Source organism: Coloeus monedula (genome assembly GCF_965178545.1).
Source record: "Coloeus monedula genome assembly, chromosome: Z".
NCBI lineage: Eukaryota > Metazoa > Chordata > Aves > Passeriformes > Corvidae > Coloeus > Coloeus monedula.
This window is the reverse complement of record NC_138822.1, coordinates 84,394,620-84,412,608: the sequence shown is the minus strand read 5'-3', so window position 1 is coordinate 84,412,608 and position 17,989 is coordinate 84,394,620. Positions and strand designations below refer to the sequence as shown.

Below are 17,989 nucleotides of genomic sequence, written 5' to 3'. Positions count from 1 at the left end.
CACTCCTCACTGCGGCCCCACGGCCGGCCCCTGCAGGAAACCCTGCCCCCCACGCCTGGGCAGCCCCCACGGTGGGCTGGGGCTGCAAGGACCTGACAAACACCAGTGCGGGCAGAGGGACCTCAGTGCTCCTCGAGGCAAAGCACCCACTCGCTGTTTGTCACCATGGCACTGCAGCATCTTCTGCAAGGGACAGATGGCTTCAGTAGCACAGATTGGCACATCACACCCGCCCGAGCCATTCCAGGTCGCCTCTGGAGGACTTGGATGTACCCCACAAATCCCAATCCCCCCTCATCTGAGACAGCGTCCAGAAGAACAAAAGGGAGGATCACCAGTGCAGGTGGAAGGAAAGCCTGTATGGGGAACAGAACTGCCAAGGGCTCTCAGCCAGGACTCCTGAAAACAAGACGCCGTGGGATAAGTGGGAAAGCCCTTCTGGGCAGTACCTGGCTGGCACAGAGACGGGAAACCCTGTTTATTCTGCACTGAGCCTGAGCCTTGCCTAATAAATCACCTCCCCTCCTCGCCACCCGCAGCTGGGCTCTGGCATGGCTGCCAGCAGCTGGCTGGAGAGGGGCAGCTCCTCATCCTCAGTCCCGCTCTGCTCACATCGAGGATGGTCATTTTGGGTGCTTGACCTGGTTCTACATGAGAAGCTCTGGGCAGCATCCACGGGACAAAGGCCATCATCTCTGGACATCGCCTCCTGTTCCTGAGCTCACCCGGGAGATTCACCCCCAGTGCCAAGCGCTCAGCAGCTCTGGCTGGAACCAAGGCTGTGTCCCAGCCTGCAAATAACCCTGGCACGGCAAGGGATGGCCCAGCACCCCTCAGTGCCATGCAGGGGCTGGGCATGGGTGGTTATCCCACAGGGATGACACTGGAATATTCATAAGCGGCCTTTTCTACATTAAATGAAACACATTAGCAGAAGGAGGTGGATTGCAGTGCAGCAGGAGAGGCAAAACAAAATTAAATTATAAAGCTGAATTGCATTTAAATGCCATGAAGCATTTGGAGAATGTCAAAATGCAAAGACAGCATGAACACAGTCCACATGAAAGCTGAGTTAAAAACTCCATCCCTACTGATTTAGTTCCACAGACTGCAGCAGAACTGGAGTTGTGCTACACAGCGCTTCCCGGGATGCTGTAGGATGCATCTCTCCACCTAAACACGAGAGCAGTGCACCACCACAAACACCACAAGGCTGATCACGCTCCTCTTCCCCCAGTGCAGGTTTCTGCGCCAACTCCCAAATGTGCGAGTCATCAAGCTTTTAATCATAAAGGGCTTGCTTTTAAAAGAATGTTTTAATTTTGGCCTTCTCATGATAAGTTGTAATGGAGACTGATTAGCTGAGAAATTTCATTTAGTGCTGTTACATTTTTTGCTAATGCAGCTCAATCAGAACCAGCACAAAAGCCCCCAGGCATTATCGGATCAAACCACCACTTCTCAGCCACTGCAATTATTCCCAACAATGGAGATGCTGGTGTTTATTGGAGAATCCCACAGAAATAAACTCTGAGAGTAGTAATCCAGGGCAATTCTCAGCTGGACCGATTTCTTCCCTCTCCCAGGAAAGGAATGCCACCCTCCTTATGGACTTAACACCGTTCCTATGTTTCTCCTTGCTGACAGCAAGATGGATGTGAGTCCTCCGAGGGGTGTGTGCACCACGCAAAACGCATGAGCAATACACTGCAAACATCTGAAAGTCACAACAAGCCAAGCATTTCCCTCCCCAGGCATGTCTCATGTCCTGGGGAAAACTCCCTGCCGAAACTCACCAAGCGGACACATCTTCAACCTCTCTGCTGCCGTGCGCGGCTCTGGTGGTAATTAATTAGCAGCACTTCTGCTGCCCATCTCCCCGTGCCTGACTGTTATCTCCCTGCTTCCATCTGCCGGAAAACCTCGGAGCCCCCAGCACCACGGCCAGGAGGGAGCCACAGAGAGCAGGAACCTGCAGCTGCTCCCCATCCCATCACTGCTTCCCAGGGCGCTCCACAGCTGGGCTCCGCGTTATCCCTCCCCTTTCTCAGGGGGACAATACAGGGAAGGACTGATGGGAGGTTTGGAAATCAAGACTTTTCCGACCTGGCTCGAGGTCCTCTAGTGGGCAGCACAGCATTCCAGTCCCTGGCACATCCCCGACACCTTCCCACGGCTGAAAACAGGGGCTAGATCCCTGCCTCTAGCAAATACCTGAGCTCCTGTCCTGCCACCCGGAGACAGAAACTGCAGTCCCGTGGGCTGGCACGTTCTGGAGAAACAGCTTTGGGATCCGGGATGATGGAGCCACTGCCACAGCCCCGGGATGAGGACCCACCCACAGCTGTGGTGCCAGGGTGGGGAGCCCCAGCACCCCTGGCCACCACCTCAGCAAGGCAGGGCTCCAGCACAAGGACTGCACCACTTACCCAGACCCAACCAGACAGGAAGAGCCGAAGCGTATTAATTAGTGCCAACTAAGATGGAACATCCATCTGTGTGACAATGTTCTGTGGATTCAGCACAGCCCCTTCTGCACTGGAGGACCACCAGAATCTCTTTAAAAAACAATGGAGTTAGTTGAAAAATAGCTTCAAGTCTAAGCCCTTCCATGCTATTTTTGTTTTTCTCCCTTGCAAATTTCAAAATGCTACTTTTCAAAAAAATTATCCTTTTCCTGCGTCTGCTCCTCCTGTGTGTACGGCAACAGCTCAGGCGATCTACAGAGGTGATGAATTCACTACAGGTAGGACAAGCATCAAGTCGTATCAAGCAGCACAGCAAGGCAACTGGAAAGCGAAGAAAAAGGAATGTTTTTTCTCATCTCTACACAGCACATATCTTGTGTTTTGCTCGCAATACCAGAAGGAGAAGCAATTTGGGGCAGGTGCTGCTGCATCCTGGTGTCGCCCTGGTGACAGCACGCTGAACCTGCATCCCATGGGAACCTGGCACAGCATGGCAGCACATGGGGAGCACCAGACCTGCTGCTGCTCCAGACAACCACCATCCAAGCCTGGAGCTGGTCCTCGGGGCTGGAGGGATCCAGGGGACATGGGAATTCAGGATCCCACCTACTGCAGCCCCCCACGCCACAGCCCAAGGCTTCCCCCAGGAGTGTTTCACAGCAGAACCCTTCTTTCTGCCGTGAAAAAGCCGCAGAGGTGCAGAGCAGGGGCTCACACGCTGGAAATCCGTCAGGATCCAAGCACAGCCTGTGTATCCACGCCCCCGTCCACAGCCACCATCGGGATTTCTGCTGCTTCACCCGTGGGAGCCGGATCAGCTCCTGCTGCAGATGGGGGGCTCAAAATAGCAACAAGCCCAAGCTTTTGGAATAATCCCGGAGCAGCAGCAAGCTTCTGCCTCCTCACAGCAGGGTTTTTAACCTCGTTTGTTGGAAATGCAGGTAGGGCAGTTCTGGGAGGGGCCATGGATGATGCCGGGCTGGCAGGAACGTGGCTCCACAGGAGGACAACGGCACGGCTGTCGCGCAGGGCACCAGCAACGTGACACGCTCTCGTTTTGGGATGACAGGGCGCGTTTATTTCAGGAGCACAGACCATTACGTGCGTCTCTGGAGGGCAGAGCCGGAGAACAGACGCGTCGGGGTCACAGCAGGGAGGCTCAGCACCGGCTGCATGGGCCATGGGCTGCTGCCCAAGGGCTGGACGTGCTGGGTGGTCCCCTCCAGAGGAGCACAGAGCAACGCCCCACACCCTCACCTCCTCTGAACACCTCCTCGCCACAACCCATCCGGGAATTTTGTTATTTACTGGATGGACTGGAAGCGATTATGTTTGCACTGGACAGCAAGTACAAAGCTAAAGGAGGACTTCAAAGCTTTGAAGATGGTCTGCAAAGTGTTCGCCACAGGAACTCCCCCTCGAAGGGCCGATACACCTCCGTGGCGCGGAATTTCTGCCAGTTAGTTGTGTAAGGAATGCTGCCAACAGGCAAAGGGAGAGCAGGTCCCCTGGGAACCCATCGGCAGATGTCCCCAGGTGCTCTGGAGCACCAGGCAGAGCCCCCAGAAGAGACAATCTTGTGCAGCCCAGGGAGGGTAAGGAAGGTTCTGTTCAAGGCCTGGTCACCCGAGGGAAGGCAATCGCATGTCTCTGTGTCCCCACCAGCGGGAATCTCCCGTCTTTCCCAGACAGGACCACCCCACGCTCTGCCCAGCGCTGCGGCGCCCGACACGCCACACAGGATGCACAGCCAGGGACGGGTCTGCCCTCCAGAACATTCATTATTTTAAAGTCTAGACATCTGCTGGTTGGTGTTTATGCCAGTTTTTAACGCTCGACTTTGCTGTCTCCCTGCTCTGCCACAAGCTGAGGGTGCTCAGGGCAGGACAGCACCCCGCCTTTACACCCTCTTCCCTCCCAAACCTGGTGCAGATGGATCTGGACTCTCATTTGGAGCCAAGGGTGTTTATTAGGGCACGAGAGTGGGGATGGATGGAAGGATGGATGGATGGATGGATGGATGGACTGATGGACAGATGGATGGGCAGCATCCATCTGAGGCCCAGGGAGCCTCCAGGCAGGCACTGGACCATGGGGGCTGCGGACAGAGGGGCCATGGCAGAGCATTCCAGCAGGGAATCCTGAAATCACCACGGGGATGAAGGCTTATGGAGCAGGAAGAGCTCAGCTTTGCCTGTCCTGCATGAGGACAGGAATCTCCTGGAGGCTGGGAATGCTCTTCTCCTCACCTCCAACCCGCCTTTGCTCACCATTTGGGCACCAAGGTGTGAAGTGTTCAAACCACAAGCAGCAGCGGCCGAGGAGAAAGGCAATAATGTGGAGATGTTCTAGAGGGATAAACGCCCAGGGATGAAGAGCAGTGAGATGGAAAAGAAAGGAGCCTGCACAGCTGGATGGTGAGAGCTTTGGGGAAGAGATGGGATGAGAGAGAGACGTGGATGCACAGGATCATCTCCCGAGGGGCCTCTCCTGCTGCACCTGGCACTCTGTGCCCTAGAGATGTCTGTAAGTGCTTGAGCTTAGAAACTCGTGTATCTGAGACAGGGCTAAAGTTTGTCAGGTCTGAGCAGCCAGTGAAGGTGCAGACCGAGATCTGGATGTGACTTTGGCAGCTGGAAATTAATTTTGTTTGCTGTGGAGAAGTTTCAAAGAGATGTCCCTGTGCTGCTCTTACCACATGGAGAAAGGTATCTGAGCAGCAACAACAGCCGAGTGCTGCGGGCAACAGCCAAAGCCGCTCTGCTTCGACTGGGGGAGGCCGGCTCCTCACTGTGCTTCAGGGCATTTCTCAGAGCCAGGCAGCTCTCCCCTTCCCACCCCATCATCCCAGCTCAGCTTCTCCCAGAGCCGGGCAGCTCTCCCCTTCATTATCCCAGTTCAGTATCTCCCAGAGCCGGGCAGCTCTCCCCTTCCCACCCCATCATCCCAGCTCAGCTTCTCCCAGAGCCGGGCAGCTCTCCCCTTCATTATCCCAGCTCAGCTTCTCCCAGAGCTGGGAGCTCTCCCCTTCATTATCCCAGCTCAGCTTCTCCCAGAGCTGGGAGCTCTCCCCTTCATTATCCCAGTTCAGCATCTCCCAGAGCTGGGCAGCTCTCCCCTTCCCATCCCATCATCCCAGTTCAGCATCTCCCAGAGCTGGGCAGCTCTCCCCTTCATTATCCCAGTTCAGAGTCTCCCAGAGCTGGGAGCTCTCCCCTTCCCACCCTGTTATCCCAGTTCAGCATCTCCCAGAGCTGGGAGCTCTCCCCCTCCCACCCCGTTATCCCAGCTCAGTGTCTCCCAGAGCTGGGAAGCTCTCCCCTTCCCACCCTGCTATCCTAACTCAACGTTTGCCTGCTGAAAAGTCACACAAACGAGACACCTTGCCAGGCAAGGGCTATTATTTAGGAGGTGTGTGTGTTCTAAGCAGTGTTTACAATTGTGCTCACAATCTAGCATGGTTCCTACCTGCCATTTTAACACTCAGCAGGATGGTCTGGGCTTTGAGAAGCATCAGGTCAGAAGCGATGTGACCTTTGGGACTGGTAACACCACACAACCTGCAATCTTTTGTGTCAGCAGAGCCCAGCCATTAGTGTAAGCATATAGCAGACACAAAACATGCCAACAGAAGAAAAACGCACGTGCTTCGGATGAGGCTCAGAGGCTCGCAGGAAACCACTGCGATAGAGGTGCAGCTCCGCACTGCCCTCAGAGGGTTGGGTCTACGGGGTCTTTGGGCAATGAATCATGCAGGATTTCATCTGCTCTTGGGCTGGCAGCACCACGGGCTGGGCTGTGAGGATCCCTGCTCTGCCCAGGCAGCCTGGGGTGGAGGCCCAGCAGCCTCAGACGGGCGATGCTCCGCTGCTCTGCCTCCTGCTGCTGCCTCCTGCCCGAGCACGGCCACGGAGCTCGTAAATCTGTGCGAGCCTTGGAGGAGAGCGGGGCTTGGGCACGAAATATGGGAAGGAATTGATTTCTCTGAGTCACCTTAGACATCAGAGGCAGGACTGACCCACAGCCCACTTGAGCCCTCCTGTTGTCCCTCTGCCCCTGCAGGGCCCGGCACCCAGCTCTGGCAAACACAGTCCTGCCCACTGCCAGGAGTCACCAATAACTGGCATTTTCTGCTATTTTCAGCTCTGCTTGGGAGCAGTATCCAGCTTTCTCTGCACACTTGGATGGGTTTTTTTGCACTGATGCTCCAGCCTCCCACCCCGTGAGGAACTGGAGGATGCTCATGCAACGGCATCTGGCAGAGTTAAACACCAACACGAAGCTGCAGCCCTTGACAGCTCCTTCCACTGCACTGGCCATTATTGAGGCTACAGAGAATTGCTCAGAAATAACAATAACTCTGCAGCAGACACGAACAGGTAACTCCTACCCTGATCCCGCAGTCCTTGACAACACAATGTTCCCTAAATCAGAGACTTTCTGCATTCACGTAGCCTGCCTTGTTTGCAGGGGTTTTCTCTGGGAATTACATGACTTCAAACAAACAAACCTGAAAAGCCAGGAGCCTCCTCCTGAGTGGGGCCATAAGTAAGGAGTCAGGAAGGGAACACAGGGAGGGCAGGCAGAGTGATAGCGACCCTGTGCCTGCTCCCTGATGTCCCCTGCAACCGTACTCCTTTTCCCCAGGCTCTATTTCTCCCCACAGCCCCGACTCGCATCCAGAACAGATCTGCTCGGGATCATGAAATTGTCTTTTTGCCGTCCTCTGCTGCCTGCCCTTCCATGCCTCCCTTCACGGAGCAAGGGGCAGGAACCCACTGGTAAACACAAAGCGCGTTTAAGCCTCGGCACAGGCACAACAACAGATCCATGGGGGACCCCAACCTCACTGTGGACACACCCAGCTCAGGAGAACAGATTTCATCTCATCTCACAACACCAAACAGTAGCTCTAACCAGAGGCCAGCTGCAGACCATGCAGTGACTCTGCTTTCTCCCAGAACACGTGGACCCACGGGCTGACGGAGCCTCCGCCACGTTCCTCCAGTGCTCAAGAGCTCCTGCCTGGAAGGTAGCCTGCATTATACATCTGCAGCTCTGTTCAAGATCCATTAGCATCAGGACTGCGTGTCACAGAGTCTTCTCACCCATTATCCCGGCCTCCCATGCTGCCTGCCTGCTGTCAACACAGCAGGCTGCCCCGGTCACTCACATTATTGCTGCTTTATGATACACTAAGTACCAAGCGGCCAAGAATTTCACTTGTTATTTGGATCTTGACCTCAGATGAAAAGACTTGACTGAGTCTCAAAGACCCACCCCTCTCCCCCTATGTTAAATGAATGTAATTCAAACAAAACTGGGTTTTTAAGAAGCCGGTTGGCACCGAAGTGAGGATAAAGCCTGGCAGAGCGGGCGTGGACATGCCAGGTCTCCTCTCCACATGCTGCTTGTGCTTTGTAACAGCAGCAGAGCGAGGAACACAGAGCTCAGTCATTTGAGTACAGCAAGCAAACACACGCCTCCCCACAGCCCACTGCTGAGACAGAATGAAACACCTGACCATGTATAATACACACCATGTAAGGCAGTGAAAGGCAGCTGAAGGGCCCTCGAACCCTTCCTGTGCTCTCTCTGCAGCTTTGCAGCACTGCAGGGCCCCGGGACTCTGGCAGAGTTCAGTGTGTGGGCTATGCCCAGAAAACACTGAAGGCCAGGCTGGACAGGGCTCTGAGCAATCCCATCTAGGGGAAGGTGTCCCTAGGTGTCCCTGCTTGGTGCTGGGGGGTTGGACTGAATGAGCTTTAAAGGTCCCTGCCCACCCAAACTACGATTCCATGAATGGAATGGAATAGCCTGGGGCAGAGTGGTCACCAGCAGCGGTCACCCCAGCGGGGCTCAAGGTCCAGTTCCCCCAAGAAGATCCAGCGTGGCCCAACCACATCGCCGTGCAAATGTTCGACGCCTCCCTGTGCCGGCCAGCCCGGCACTGCCTACCTTGTGCGAGTAGTGCTGGTCCACGATCCTGGCCAGGCCGAAGTCGCCGATCTTCAGCACCAGGTCCTCCGTGCTGATGAAGATGTTGGCCGGCTTGAGGTCACGGTGCAGGACGTTGGCCGAGTGGATGTACTTGAGCCCGCGCAGCAGCTGGTACATGAAGAGCTTGGCGTGCTCCTCGGCCAGCTTGCCCTGCTCCAGCAGCCGCGCCAGGTCCGTCTCCATGTACTCCTGCACGATGTACACCATGTTGAACTTGAAGAAGTCCCCGCGGAGGTTGGCGCCCTTGGGGCCCAGCACCTCGTAGACCTTGACGATGTTCTCGTGGTCGAGGCGGCGGATGATCTTGATCTCGCGGAAGGCGTGCTTCATGCTGCGCGCGTCGCCCAGCGTCAGCTTCTTCACGGCCACCTTGCGGCAGCTGCGGCTGTCCAGGGCTGACAGCACCAGCCCGTTGGCCCCGAAGCCCAGCGGGCGGAAGTTCACGAAGCGACAGCCCAGGTCGTAGCCGTACATGCTGGCGATGCAGTCGCACTTCTCCGCCATCGCGCGCGCCGGCTCTTGCTGCTCCTTCTCCTCCGTCACTCGAAAAGCCAGGAGAGTCCCACGGCCTCCAGGTCAAAAACGTAGGTGGAAGTCAAGCCCCTCATTATTACTGACAGATGCCTGGGGAGGGCTCTCGCTCTGAACCCATCACTTCAAGACGACACAGGGTGAAAATCAATCTGAGGACATACACACACACACACACACACACACAAAGAAATTGTTCTGAGAAATCAAGAGACTTTCCAAGCAGCGCAGAGAAACACAGCCAGCCCAGAGATCTCGAGCAAAGCAGAAAGGTCCTTTTCCTCGAGACTAAAATATCAGCACTGCTACATTTCTTGGCCCCTGCCTCGCTTCCCTCCTCCGGTATCCCGGAGACAATGCCGAAGCGCGGGGCCGGTGGCACAGCCCCGTGTCCCTGGTGTCTCAGTGCTGGGGCAGCCAGCTGGCCCCGCCACGGGGCAGAGCCCAGAGCAGCCCCATGGCTCTGCACGGCCCCAAACCCTCCCTGCCCATAAATCCTGACAGTGTTTTCCCCACCAGCGAGGCACACCCAGGCACCAGCCGGGCTTGCCAGCGGTCAGCAGAGCTTCGCCCTTCCCGATGCTCCTTTTTTGGCACGGGCAGGCCCCATCCTCCTCACCAGCACACATAGAGCCCAACAGCAGCGGGTGTTTTGCAGGCCAAAACTCAGTTTTCCGGCTGCCTTCAGCACAGAGAGTTTCCACGTTTGCAGTTCCTTCCCACCGTGTGCCTTTCCCTGGCGGATCCGAGTGCTGTCTGATGGTTACAGCGTCCCGGGGAGCTCCCCGCGCTGCACGGCCCCGTCACCCCAGCAGCTCCAGCCTCACTCCTGGAAGAGAAGAGAGGGATCCATTAGATACCCGTGCCCTGCCCACGTAACAGCTCGCTGACAGTGAACCGTGAGCAAAACCGCGACCTTTCGGAGGACCATTAGTTATCCCCTCCCAATGCACACAGCATTACCAGCATTTTTCAGCTGCCTAATTTCCCCTTTTCCATTTGTAAGACGCAGAGAACTGTAACTCTTCCTTTCCCCTTTGCTGCCTTTTTTTTTTTTTTCTTTAAATTTGCTTGAAAACGTTATGGAGCGATTCGCAAAGGCTGAACAGCGTGTCGCGTCCGCGACTGCCCACGTGAACCATGTGGCAAAAATAGCACAGAACGAGGGTACAAACCTGAAACAAGGGTAAAAACACTCCCTGCCGAGCAGCTGAGAGGGCCTAGGAGCTTTTCAGCTTATAACAACCAAAATTGCTCAGGCCAACGAGGTGATTTTTGCAGAAAAAGGCCATTTTTTTTCCAAACTATCTGTGAGGATGTGACACCCCCTGAACTCAGGGTCCCACAGCAAATGCTGGCAGCAGCCCGGGGATGCCATCCCTGCTCCTGTCTGAAATTAGAGCAGGTAAATATACATAAATATACTTATATATGAAGGATATAAGATTTGTTTTCTCACCCGCTACGGCATTAAGAAGCCGTAACTGGTTAATGCAGACCCAACACGAGCTGAGGCACCTCTGGAGCATGACTCTGTACGCCAGAGCCTCTCTGCCTTTTGGCTGTGCCAATGCACTCCCCTGAGCAGTGCAGGAGTCTCTCTTCAAGGTGCAGTGGCGTTTAAAGGAAAGACAAGCACCAGAGGAACCTGCTGGCACCACGGCAGACCCTCGGCAGACCCCCAGCTCCCTGATGGCAGAGGCACAATGGGCACATACCAACATCTGTTGGGGATGAGGGTGTGGATTCAGCCAGATGATCCCAGTGTTTGGGAGATATTCCTGACAAAATGTCATTTTCCGGTGGCAGGTGCCCACGCAGGGGTGGCCAGGGGCTGTTTCAGCTGGGAAAACACAGTCCAAGACCCCCAAAGCACTGCAAGTTTTCCACGGTGGTTTTTACCTGCAAATACTTCACTTGGAAACAGAATGGAACAAAAGGCCTGGAGCACGAGGAAACAGCTGGGCTTTTTTCTTCCAGATGATCAGCTCAAGGTTTCCAACCCACCACGTCTCCCTGCAGCTGTTTATGGATCTCAGCAGAGCAAGGACACCTCTCCCGCTCCCAATCACCCCCTGACGCCTCATCTTGCACCCCATCCTCGCCCTTGTGCCGACCAATGCCCCGTGCCACCCCCTGAGGGTCCTTCCGAGCCCCGGGGGACCTGCAGGGACCACCCAGCAGCACAGGGGCCGTGACCTTGCACAGGGAGGTCCCAGGTCAGCAGCTGGTCCCAGCGCTGCTCAGAGGAGGAAAATAAAATAGAATAAAATAGAATAACCGTGGATCTGCTCCCGTTCTGTTCTTTGTGCCAGAATGATGCCTCTGTCCCAGCCCTCAATCACCAGCGCTGCTCCATTAACCCCGCAGTGGGTTCACAGCCTGCTCCGGTGCTCTGCGCTCCCCAAGCCCCTCTGGTGGGACCCTCATGCCCCCCGGCAGAAGTTACCAGGAATGACGAAATACCAGGGAAAATATTAAATGCTGAGCAATCACCCACTGCCGAAGGTGGATGAGAAACGCAACGCTCCGGGGCAGCAGGGAGCAGCGATTTGAAGAGGGAGCTGGTTCACAGTTAAAATGTAGACATACGGAGCATCTGACGGCAGGAGGATGTAGGCAGGGCAGGGATACCCTCTGAGGAGCATCTGCCAGCAGCTACTGAGCCGTTTGGCAAGCACTGCCTGCTCCTCCAGTCGGGAAGCAAAAATAATTACAGCCTCTTTTCAATCCAGCAATTATCTAATGCTGGCTTCTGCACACAAGGACTGAACAGAGAAAGCTGCTCGTGCCATCGGGAAAGCAGGGCAGGCACAGCCAGAGAGGTGCCTCGGTCCACAGTGAAACCAGGGGGACAAAACCGGATGGGAACAAGGGGAGAAGGGGAAAAGGGAGGGAAATAAATCCTGAGGCTCTGCAAGGAAAGAGCACCCCGTGCAGGAAGGTCCCCCAGCGGGGTAACCCAGCTGCGAGACTGTGGAAAGGGAGCACGTGTTGCTCAAACCTCCGGGAGCTGCTGGGGGCTCTGAGCACCACAGGAAGGCTCAAGGGCAGCCTGGGACCCGCCGAGCAACCAGGGGGCCGCAGCAGGACTGGGGCTTTCCCACCTGTGGGGGATCACCTGAGCTTCCAAAGCCTGAGCTGGAGACCTCAGTCTCCGCACAGGTCTCCTGGATGTCTGACAAGGAAAAAAAAAACCCCAAAAAACTCCCCCAAAATTTCCTACTGGCAAAGGGAACTCTGTGAAGCAGGGTTTGGGTCAATATGCTTCCACATGGTGCCATGCTGGCTTCGAGACCCGTCTCTGTACCTCCCCCCAGCCCCCCACCCAGCAGCACCACGCTGCCCAGCCCTCTGGCACTCTGGTCTCATGGGGGTGTCCCTGCCCACGGCAAGGGGTGGAGCTGGACGGTCCTTAAGGTCCCTGCAACCCAAACCCTCCCGTGATTCCATGAGCCAAATTCCAGGGGACTGCTGAGCCCAGGTAGGGGTGGGTGGGATCCAGCGCAAGCTCCCACGCCAAGTGTCTTGGCTTACTCTAGACGCAATGGAAAGAAACCAAGCTTTGCCTCGTCAGCCTAATTATTAATAATTAGTAGAGCTCCAGAAGCACTGAAAGGGAAAATGCAGCTCATGAGGGGAAAAAAGGGGAAGGAAGAGCCCTATTTTTTTCTCAGAAGCAAGGCAATGGTCTGCGCGGTGCTCCTGGCGCTGTCTCACTGCCCAGCTGAGCGATGGCCCTGCTGCAGCTGCTGCAATTAGAGGGGCTGAGGCAGAACCACCCTAAAAGGACGGCCCTGGAGCCCAGCACATCACGCCCCTGTCCTGACTCCCGTGGCTGCCTCTCTCTCACTGAACATCCAGGGAAAAGCTGCTGGCAAAGACAGGGAGATGTTCCACGGCCAAGGGACCAGCAGACAACAGGGTCCCACAGGAGTGGGGGAGAGGCAGGTCACGGGGGGATTCTGCCCCTCTGCCCCGCTCAGGGGAGACCCCACCTGCAGAGCTGCCCCAGCCCTGGGGAACAACAGCACAAGGACCTGGAGCTGCTGCAGCCAGTCCAGAGGAGGCCACCGAGATGCTCCAGGGCTGGAGCCCCTGTGCTCTGCAGCCAGCCTGGGACAGCTGGGGGTGTTCAGCTGCACAAGAGAAGGCTCCAGGAAGAGCTCAGAGCCCCTGGCAGGGCCTCAAGGGGCTCCAGGAGAGCTGCACAGGGACTGGGGACAAGGCATGGAGGGACAGGACCCAGGGAATGGCTTCCCAGTGCCAGAGGGCAGGGCTGGATGGGATATTGGGCAGGAATTCTTCCCTGTGAGGGTGGGCAGGCCCTGGCCCAGGGTGCCCAGAGCAGCTGTGGCTGCCCCTGGATCCCTGGCAGTGTCCAAGGCCAGGCTGGACAGGGCTTGGAGCAGCCTGGGATAGTGGAAGGTGTCCCTGCCAGGGCAGGGGTGGAATGAGATGCCCCTAAACTCCCTTCCCACCCAAACCATTCTGTGACTCAGTGACTGACACTCTTATCTCTGCCTCCTCCACCTGGGACAACAGCAGACCCAGCGGACCAGGCTGACCAGCCTTCCAGGTAATTTTTCCTGCCTTCTCCATTCTCCAAACCGCACCTCGCTCCTGACAGTCCACCAGCAGCCCCGAGGAGCCCCACGCAGTGTGCCCACAGCCACAGTTCTGCTCTGGGGTCCGGGCGCTGCCGCGGGGGAACAACCCCGGCTGCTCCAGTGTGCTGCTGCTGCCACGGGCTGCAGGGAACTGAGGGGAGTGCCTGGGTGCCAGCCCGGCATCATCGGTCCCAGCTTCTCCCCTCTCCGTGGCTCTCCACGGCTGTTGTAATGAACAAGTGCTATTTCAGCGGCGCCCATAAACGCAGCAGCGACGGCACGCGGCTGCGGAGGATGGAAAACGCGGTCAGCTTTTACAGACCTACAGACCAGAGCCCCAGCGGCTGCTCAGGATGATGAGGCCAGGATCTGACACCCACTTAAGGAGCCAAATTCAGTGGGAGCTCCAGAAAAGCGGCAGCAGAACACAGCCAGCAGGTCCTGCAGCGGGCAGGGCGCCAGGGTAGCAGAATTTGTGTGCAGGGAAAATACACCTGACTTGTTTATTTTGGTGGAGGCACCCCAGCCTGCCGCTCGTGTGCTCGACAGAGGGCTTTGCTGGGTGCTGGAAGCCTGGAAAACAAACGGACACCAGCTTTAAGGGATCTGAGTGCTAACTTTATTGCCTTCCCCTCTGCCACTTGCTATCCTGGTTCAGAGGTAGGGAAGTTTTGGGTCCTTCCAGAAGGCGCCCACCGATGGCTCTGCTGCGGTACAGACCATGAATCCCCTCAATTTAATGAATGTGTGTCAAAGCCATCGCTCAGACCTGCACCAGGGCCTGAGGGAAGGGTCAGGAGCCCCCGTGGTGCCACCAGCCCGCCCTGCCGCCACCCAGGAACAGATGGACACGGGGAGGTGACCAGAAGAGGATGTGGGTGCTTATACAGAGAGTTAAGCCACCAAATTCCAAAAAAACCCACTCTGCACTGAGGAATAGTGCAGGAAATGTAGAGATATTCCCTCCTGATGAACTCTGACTGTATTTTACAGCCTCAATTTACCTCTCACTCCCTTTTTCACCAGGGGCAGCTGCAACAGCTGCCTCTGCGCAGACGCAGAGATCTTATAATTGGTACCCCTAGTGCCACGAAATACAAAGATGAGGGAAGAATTGAGAACTTTCCTTTCATTCTCCCGTTCTCTCTCTCTCCCACACTCCTCTGCGCAAGGGAATTGTTTGCCCTGGTGATGCTGCTGGGATTTGCACTGACCTTTCTGCTCCCCGCGCTCCTCTGAAGGCTCACGGGGGCTCAGGGTGCCCTCACGGGGGCTCAGGGTGCCCTCACAGGGGCTCAGGGTGCCCTCACAGGGGCTCAGGGTGCCCTCACGGGGGCTCAGGGTGCCCTCACGGGGGCTCAGGGTGCCCTCGCAGGACCTCTCTGCTGCCATATCCCAGCGAGATCCCAGCACGAGCCCCAGGGTGACGCCTCAGTGAGCTGTTCCCTGTCACCAAGCCCGCTCTGAGGGGCAGTGACCTCTCTAGCTGGATGAATTCACTAAAGCTCAGGAGTCTGAGCGGGATGTCTGTCACTAACAGCGCACCACGGGTGCTAATTAGAGCGGGGTAACAGCTTGCACTCCTTCTACAGGGCCGGACCCCACAGGCCACTGCACCTCGTATCGGGCAGCTCTGGCAGGAGCACGATGAGATTCACTTCTTCCTTGCTTCTCTTCACCCCAGCACTGCTCTCCCCACAGCAGAAGCCTCTCAGATACCCTTTATCCCTGTCTCACTGCCCCCGTGGCGCCTTGAGACTCGCTAAAGACCCGCCTGTCTTCAGGAAATCTCTCCAGGCTTCAGCCACAGAGCCGGAGTTACCGAAGCAGCAGGAAACAAGGACAAGGCTCCTGTTGCTCTCTGCTCCCAGGCCAGCGACTGCTCCGAGGCCGAAATTTAATAACCCCTGCCTATCAATAAACACGGCTCCTGGCGCTCAGCTCTGCAGAGCATCCCACAGGGAGCCCTGGGGACGCGGCTGCTCGGAGCTGAGCGCGGGTGGAGGCACAGCTCTGCTCCCCTCCTGGCAAGCAGCCTCCTCCCTCCCTGCTGCAGCTCAGGCCACGCACCACAGGGCCTGGTTCCCTGCTCTGAACCCTCCTGCCTCGCCCAGGAGCTCCAGGTGTCTGTCACGGGGCTGGGGGCTCCCCTCCCACCCCTCTGTGACCCTCACACCCCAGCACGGACGGGCTGTGCTCGGCCCTGGCAGCAGCGGTACATGGGGACACCTGATGTGGCATGGGAGATGCCAGGGAAACAGGGAAATCATGGGGCAGGAACCCACCCCAACAGAACCAGCCCGACCTCAGCAGAAGCCGCTCACAGAATCACAAACAGGTCGGAAAAGGCCTCTAAGATCACCGAGCCCAAACATTAACCTAGCAGCGCCATGCCGCGGCCCCAAATGCCACATCCAGGGGCCTTCGGAACACCTCCAGGCTCCCCAAACCTGCTGAACACAGCCAGAAAACTGCTCCTCTCTGAAGGGTGCTGGAGAACAAGGGATGCTCCTGTGCTGTGTGTCCTCTGCCTGGGGCCTCCACCGGGGACACCCCACCCTGGTAGCCGGGAGACCCTCACCAGCCCTGCACTCGCCGGCAAGGCTGGGACCCGCCTGGGAGCAAGCTGCAGGGTGCTGCGGGGAGCTGCTCCGAGGGAAGCTCCCACTGATCCCCACCGGCACAGCGACCCCCGGGGCAGAACCAGCCCCTCTCACGCCAGAGCTGGTTACAGCAAAGAGACACAGACTGCCACTCAAAGCAGTGACACTCCAGGCTTGTGACCGTCGATTTCATCCGCCCAGCCTCGGCCGAGCTGCAGCTGCAAGGCACACCAGGTGCCGGCTTTCCCCAAAGCCTGTTTTCCTGGGCTGTCTCCCCTCCCCTGACCAGCTGGCTGTGCCAAACAACAGCCATGCAACCCGCTCGGGGGCAGATCACGTTCCTGTGCCTCTGAAAATACTTCTTACCTAGATGTCTTTGATGCCAGGAGCCGGGCAGAAACTCATCAACACGATGAGCAGATGTGCCGCCAGCTAAAAGCCAGAAGGCATCAAGCAGCACTGCCACAGGAGGAGGGCAAAATCTTGCATGAGCCTGTGGGAGAAGCCAGAGGGGAAAGGCAAACCAAAGAGAAACAGCAGAAAATGACCCCAAAGCCCTGCCGTGACCAGCAGTAAAACACAGAGTTTTCCCATGTACTCTAAACAAGCAGAGCAGCATCACCCAGCACTGCAAAGCCACCTCCAGTGCCCAAATCTCACTCGGGAAAACAGGAATTCTCCTCCTTAACAGCTAGGGCAATTGTGGGCAGGCCAAATTACGCCCAGAAAAAAAAAAAATAAAAGGAGAAAGAAAAATCAGACAACGCTCATTAGTTCACAGAAAGAACAGAAAACAAAGGAGAACTTGCTGACACTCACGGGGGCTTTAGGCAGTGTGGGAAAGCCACCCATCTGTCCCTGAGCAGGCAGCTGGCCCTGGTCAGTCAGCCGTGGAGGGGCTGCGAGTGGCCAAGCAGAGCCCAGACGTGGGGACAGGCCTCGTTTCCCAGAGGGACCCAGCACGTGAAACTGCTCTGGGCTGGGCTGTCTGCAGCCAGACAGCGACCAGACAGTGCCTGAACAAACACGGCCGGGCCCGTCTGCCCAGGGCCAGCAGTGCCGCCCCACGGCCTCCCGCCATCCCCTGGCACGGCACGGCGCTGGGAGAGCACAGCTCCGTCCTGGGGGCACCCACCCGTGCCACGCACCCACCACAGCTGGGCAGCCCAGCAGCCTGCTGCACCTGTAGCTCAGTCCCGGTCCCTGGTCAGCCCCAGTCCCAGGTGAGCCCCAGTCCCGCTCCCAGGTCAGTCCCAGTCCCAGGTCAGCCCCAGTCCCGCTCCCTGGTCAGCCCCAGTCCCTGGTCAGCCCCAGTCCCTGGTCCCTGGTCAGCCCCAGTCCCTGGTCAGCCCCAGTCCCTGGTCCCTGGTCAGCCCCAGTCCCTGGTCAGCCCCAGTCCCAGGTCAGCCCCAGTCCCGCTCCCTGGTCAGCCCCAGTCCCTCTCCCTGGTCAGCCCCAGTGTGGCCAGCTGTGGTTTCCATTCTGCACCGGCTTTTGCTGACTGACACCACACTGATTTAAAACCAGCAGAATTATCTCCGTTAACAAAATAAAGCAGTTCCTGGAAGGGATGACTCAGAAGCCTCTCCCCTCACCATAAATCAGAGCAGAAACACGATACCTCACTGGGGCAAATCACTTCGCCCTTTTGGTTTGGCACCTACAGCCTTTTCCTCCAGAAAAAAGAGATCAGAAATTGGCACTTTGTCAGAGTTGAGCCCTTCCTCCCCGGGACGCCACGGGTCAGGGCTTTGCCTGTGTTATCACTGGAGGGGCT

At 57.0% G+C, this 17,989-nt stretch overlaps 1 protein-coding gene across 4 annotated transcripts in view; it reads right to left on the bottom strand.

Moving 5' to 3' along the window:
* MAPK4 (mitogen-activated protein kinase 4) overlaps positions 1-17,989 on the bottom strand; it is a 44,549-nt gene that overhangs the window by 12,206 nt on the left and 14,354 nt on the right. For 3 of the 4 annotated variants that reach the window (XM_082301359.1, XM_082301360.1, XM_082301362.1), the window contains exons 2-3: positions 9,619-9,828; positions 8,427-9,151 (exon numbers count right to left, since the gene is read on the bottom strand). In XM_082301359.1, the coding sequence (XP_082157485.1) occupies positions 8,427-8,972 (546 nt within the window). In that variant the 5' untranslated portion in view covers positions 8,973-9,151; positions 9,619-9,828. Of the gene's footprint in view, positions 1-8,426; positions 9,152-9,618; positions 9,829-16,578; positions 16,699-17,989 lie in introns of those variants that run through there. The other variant, XM_082301361.1, reaches the window with a different exon arrangement.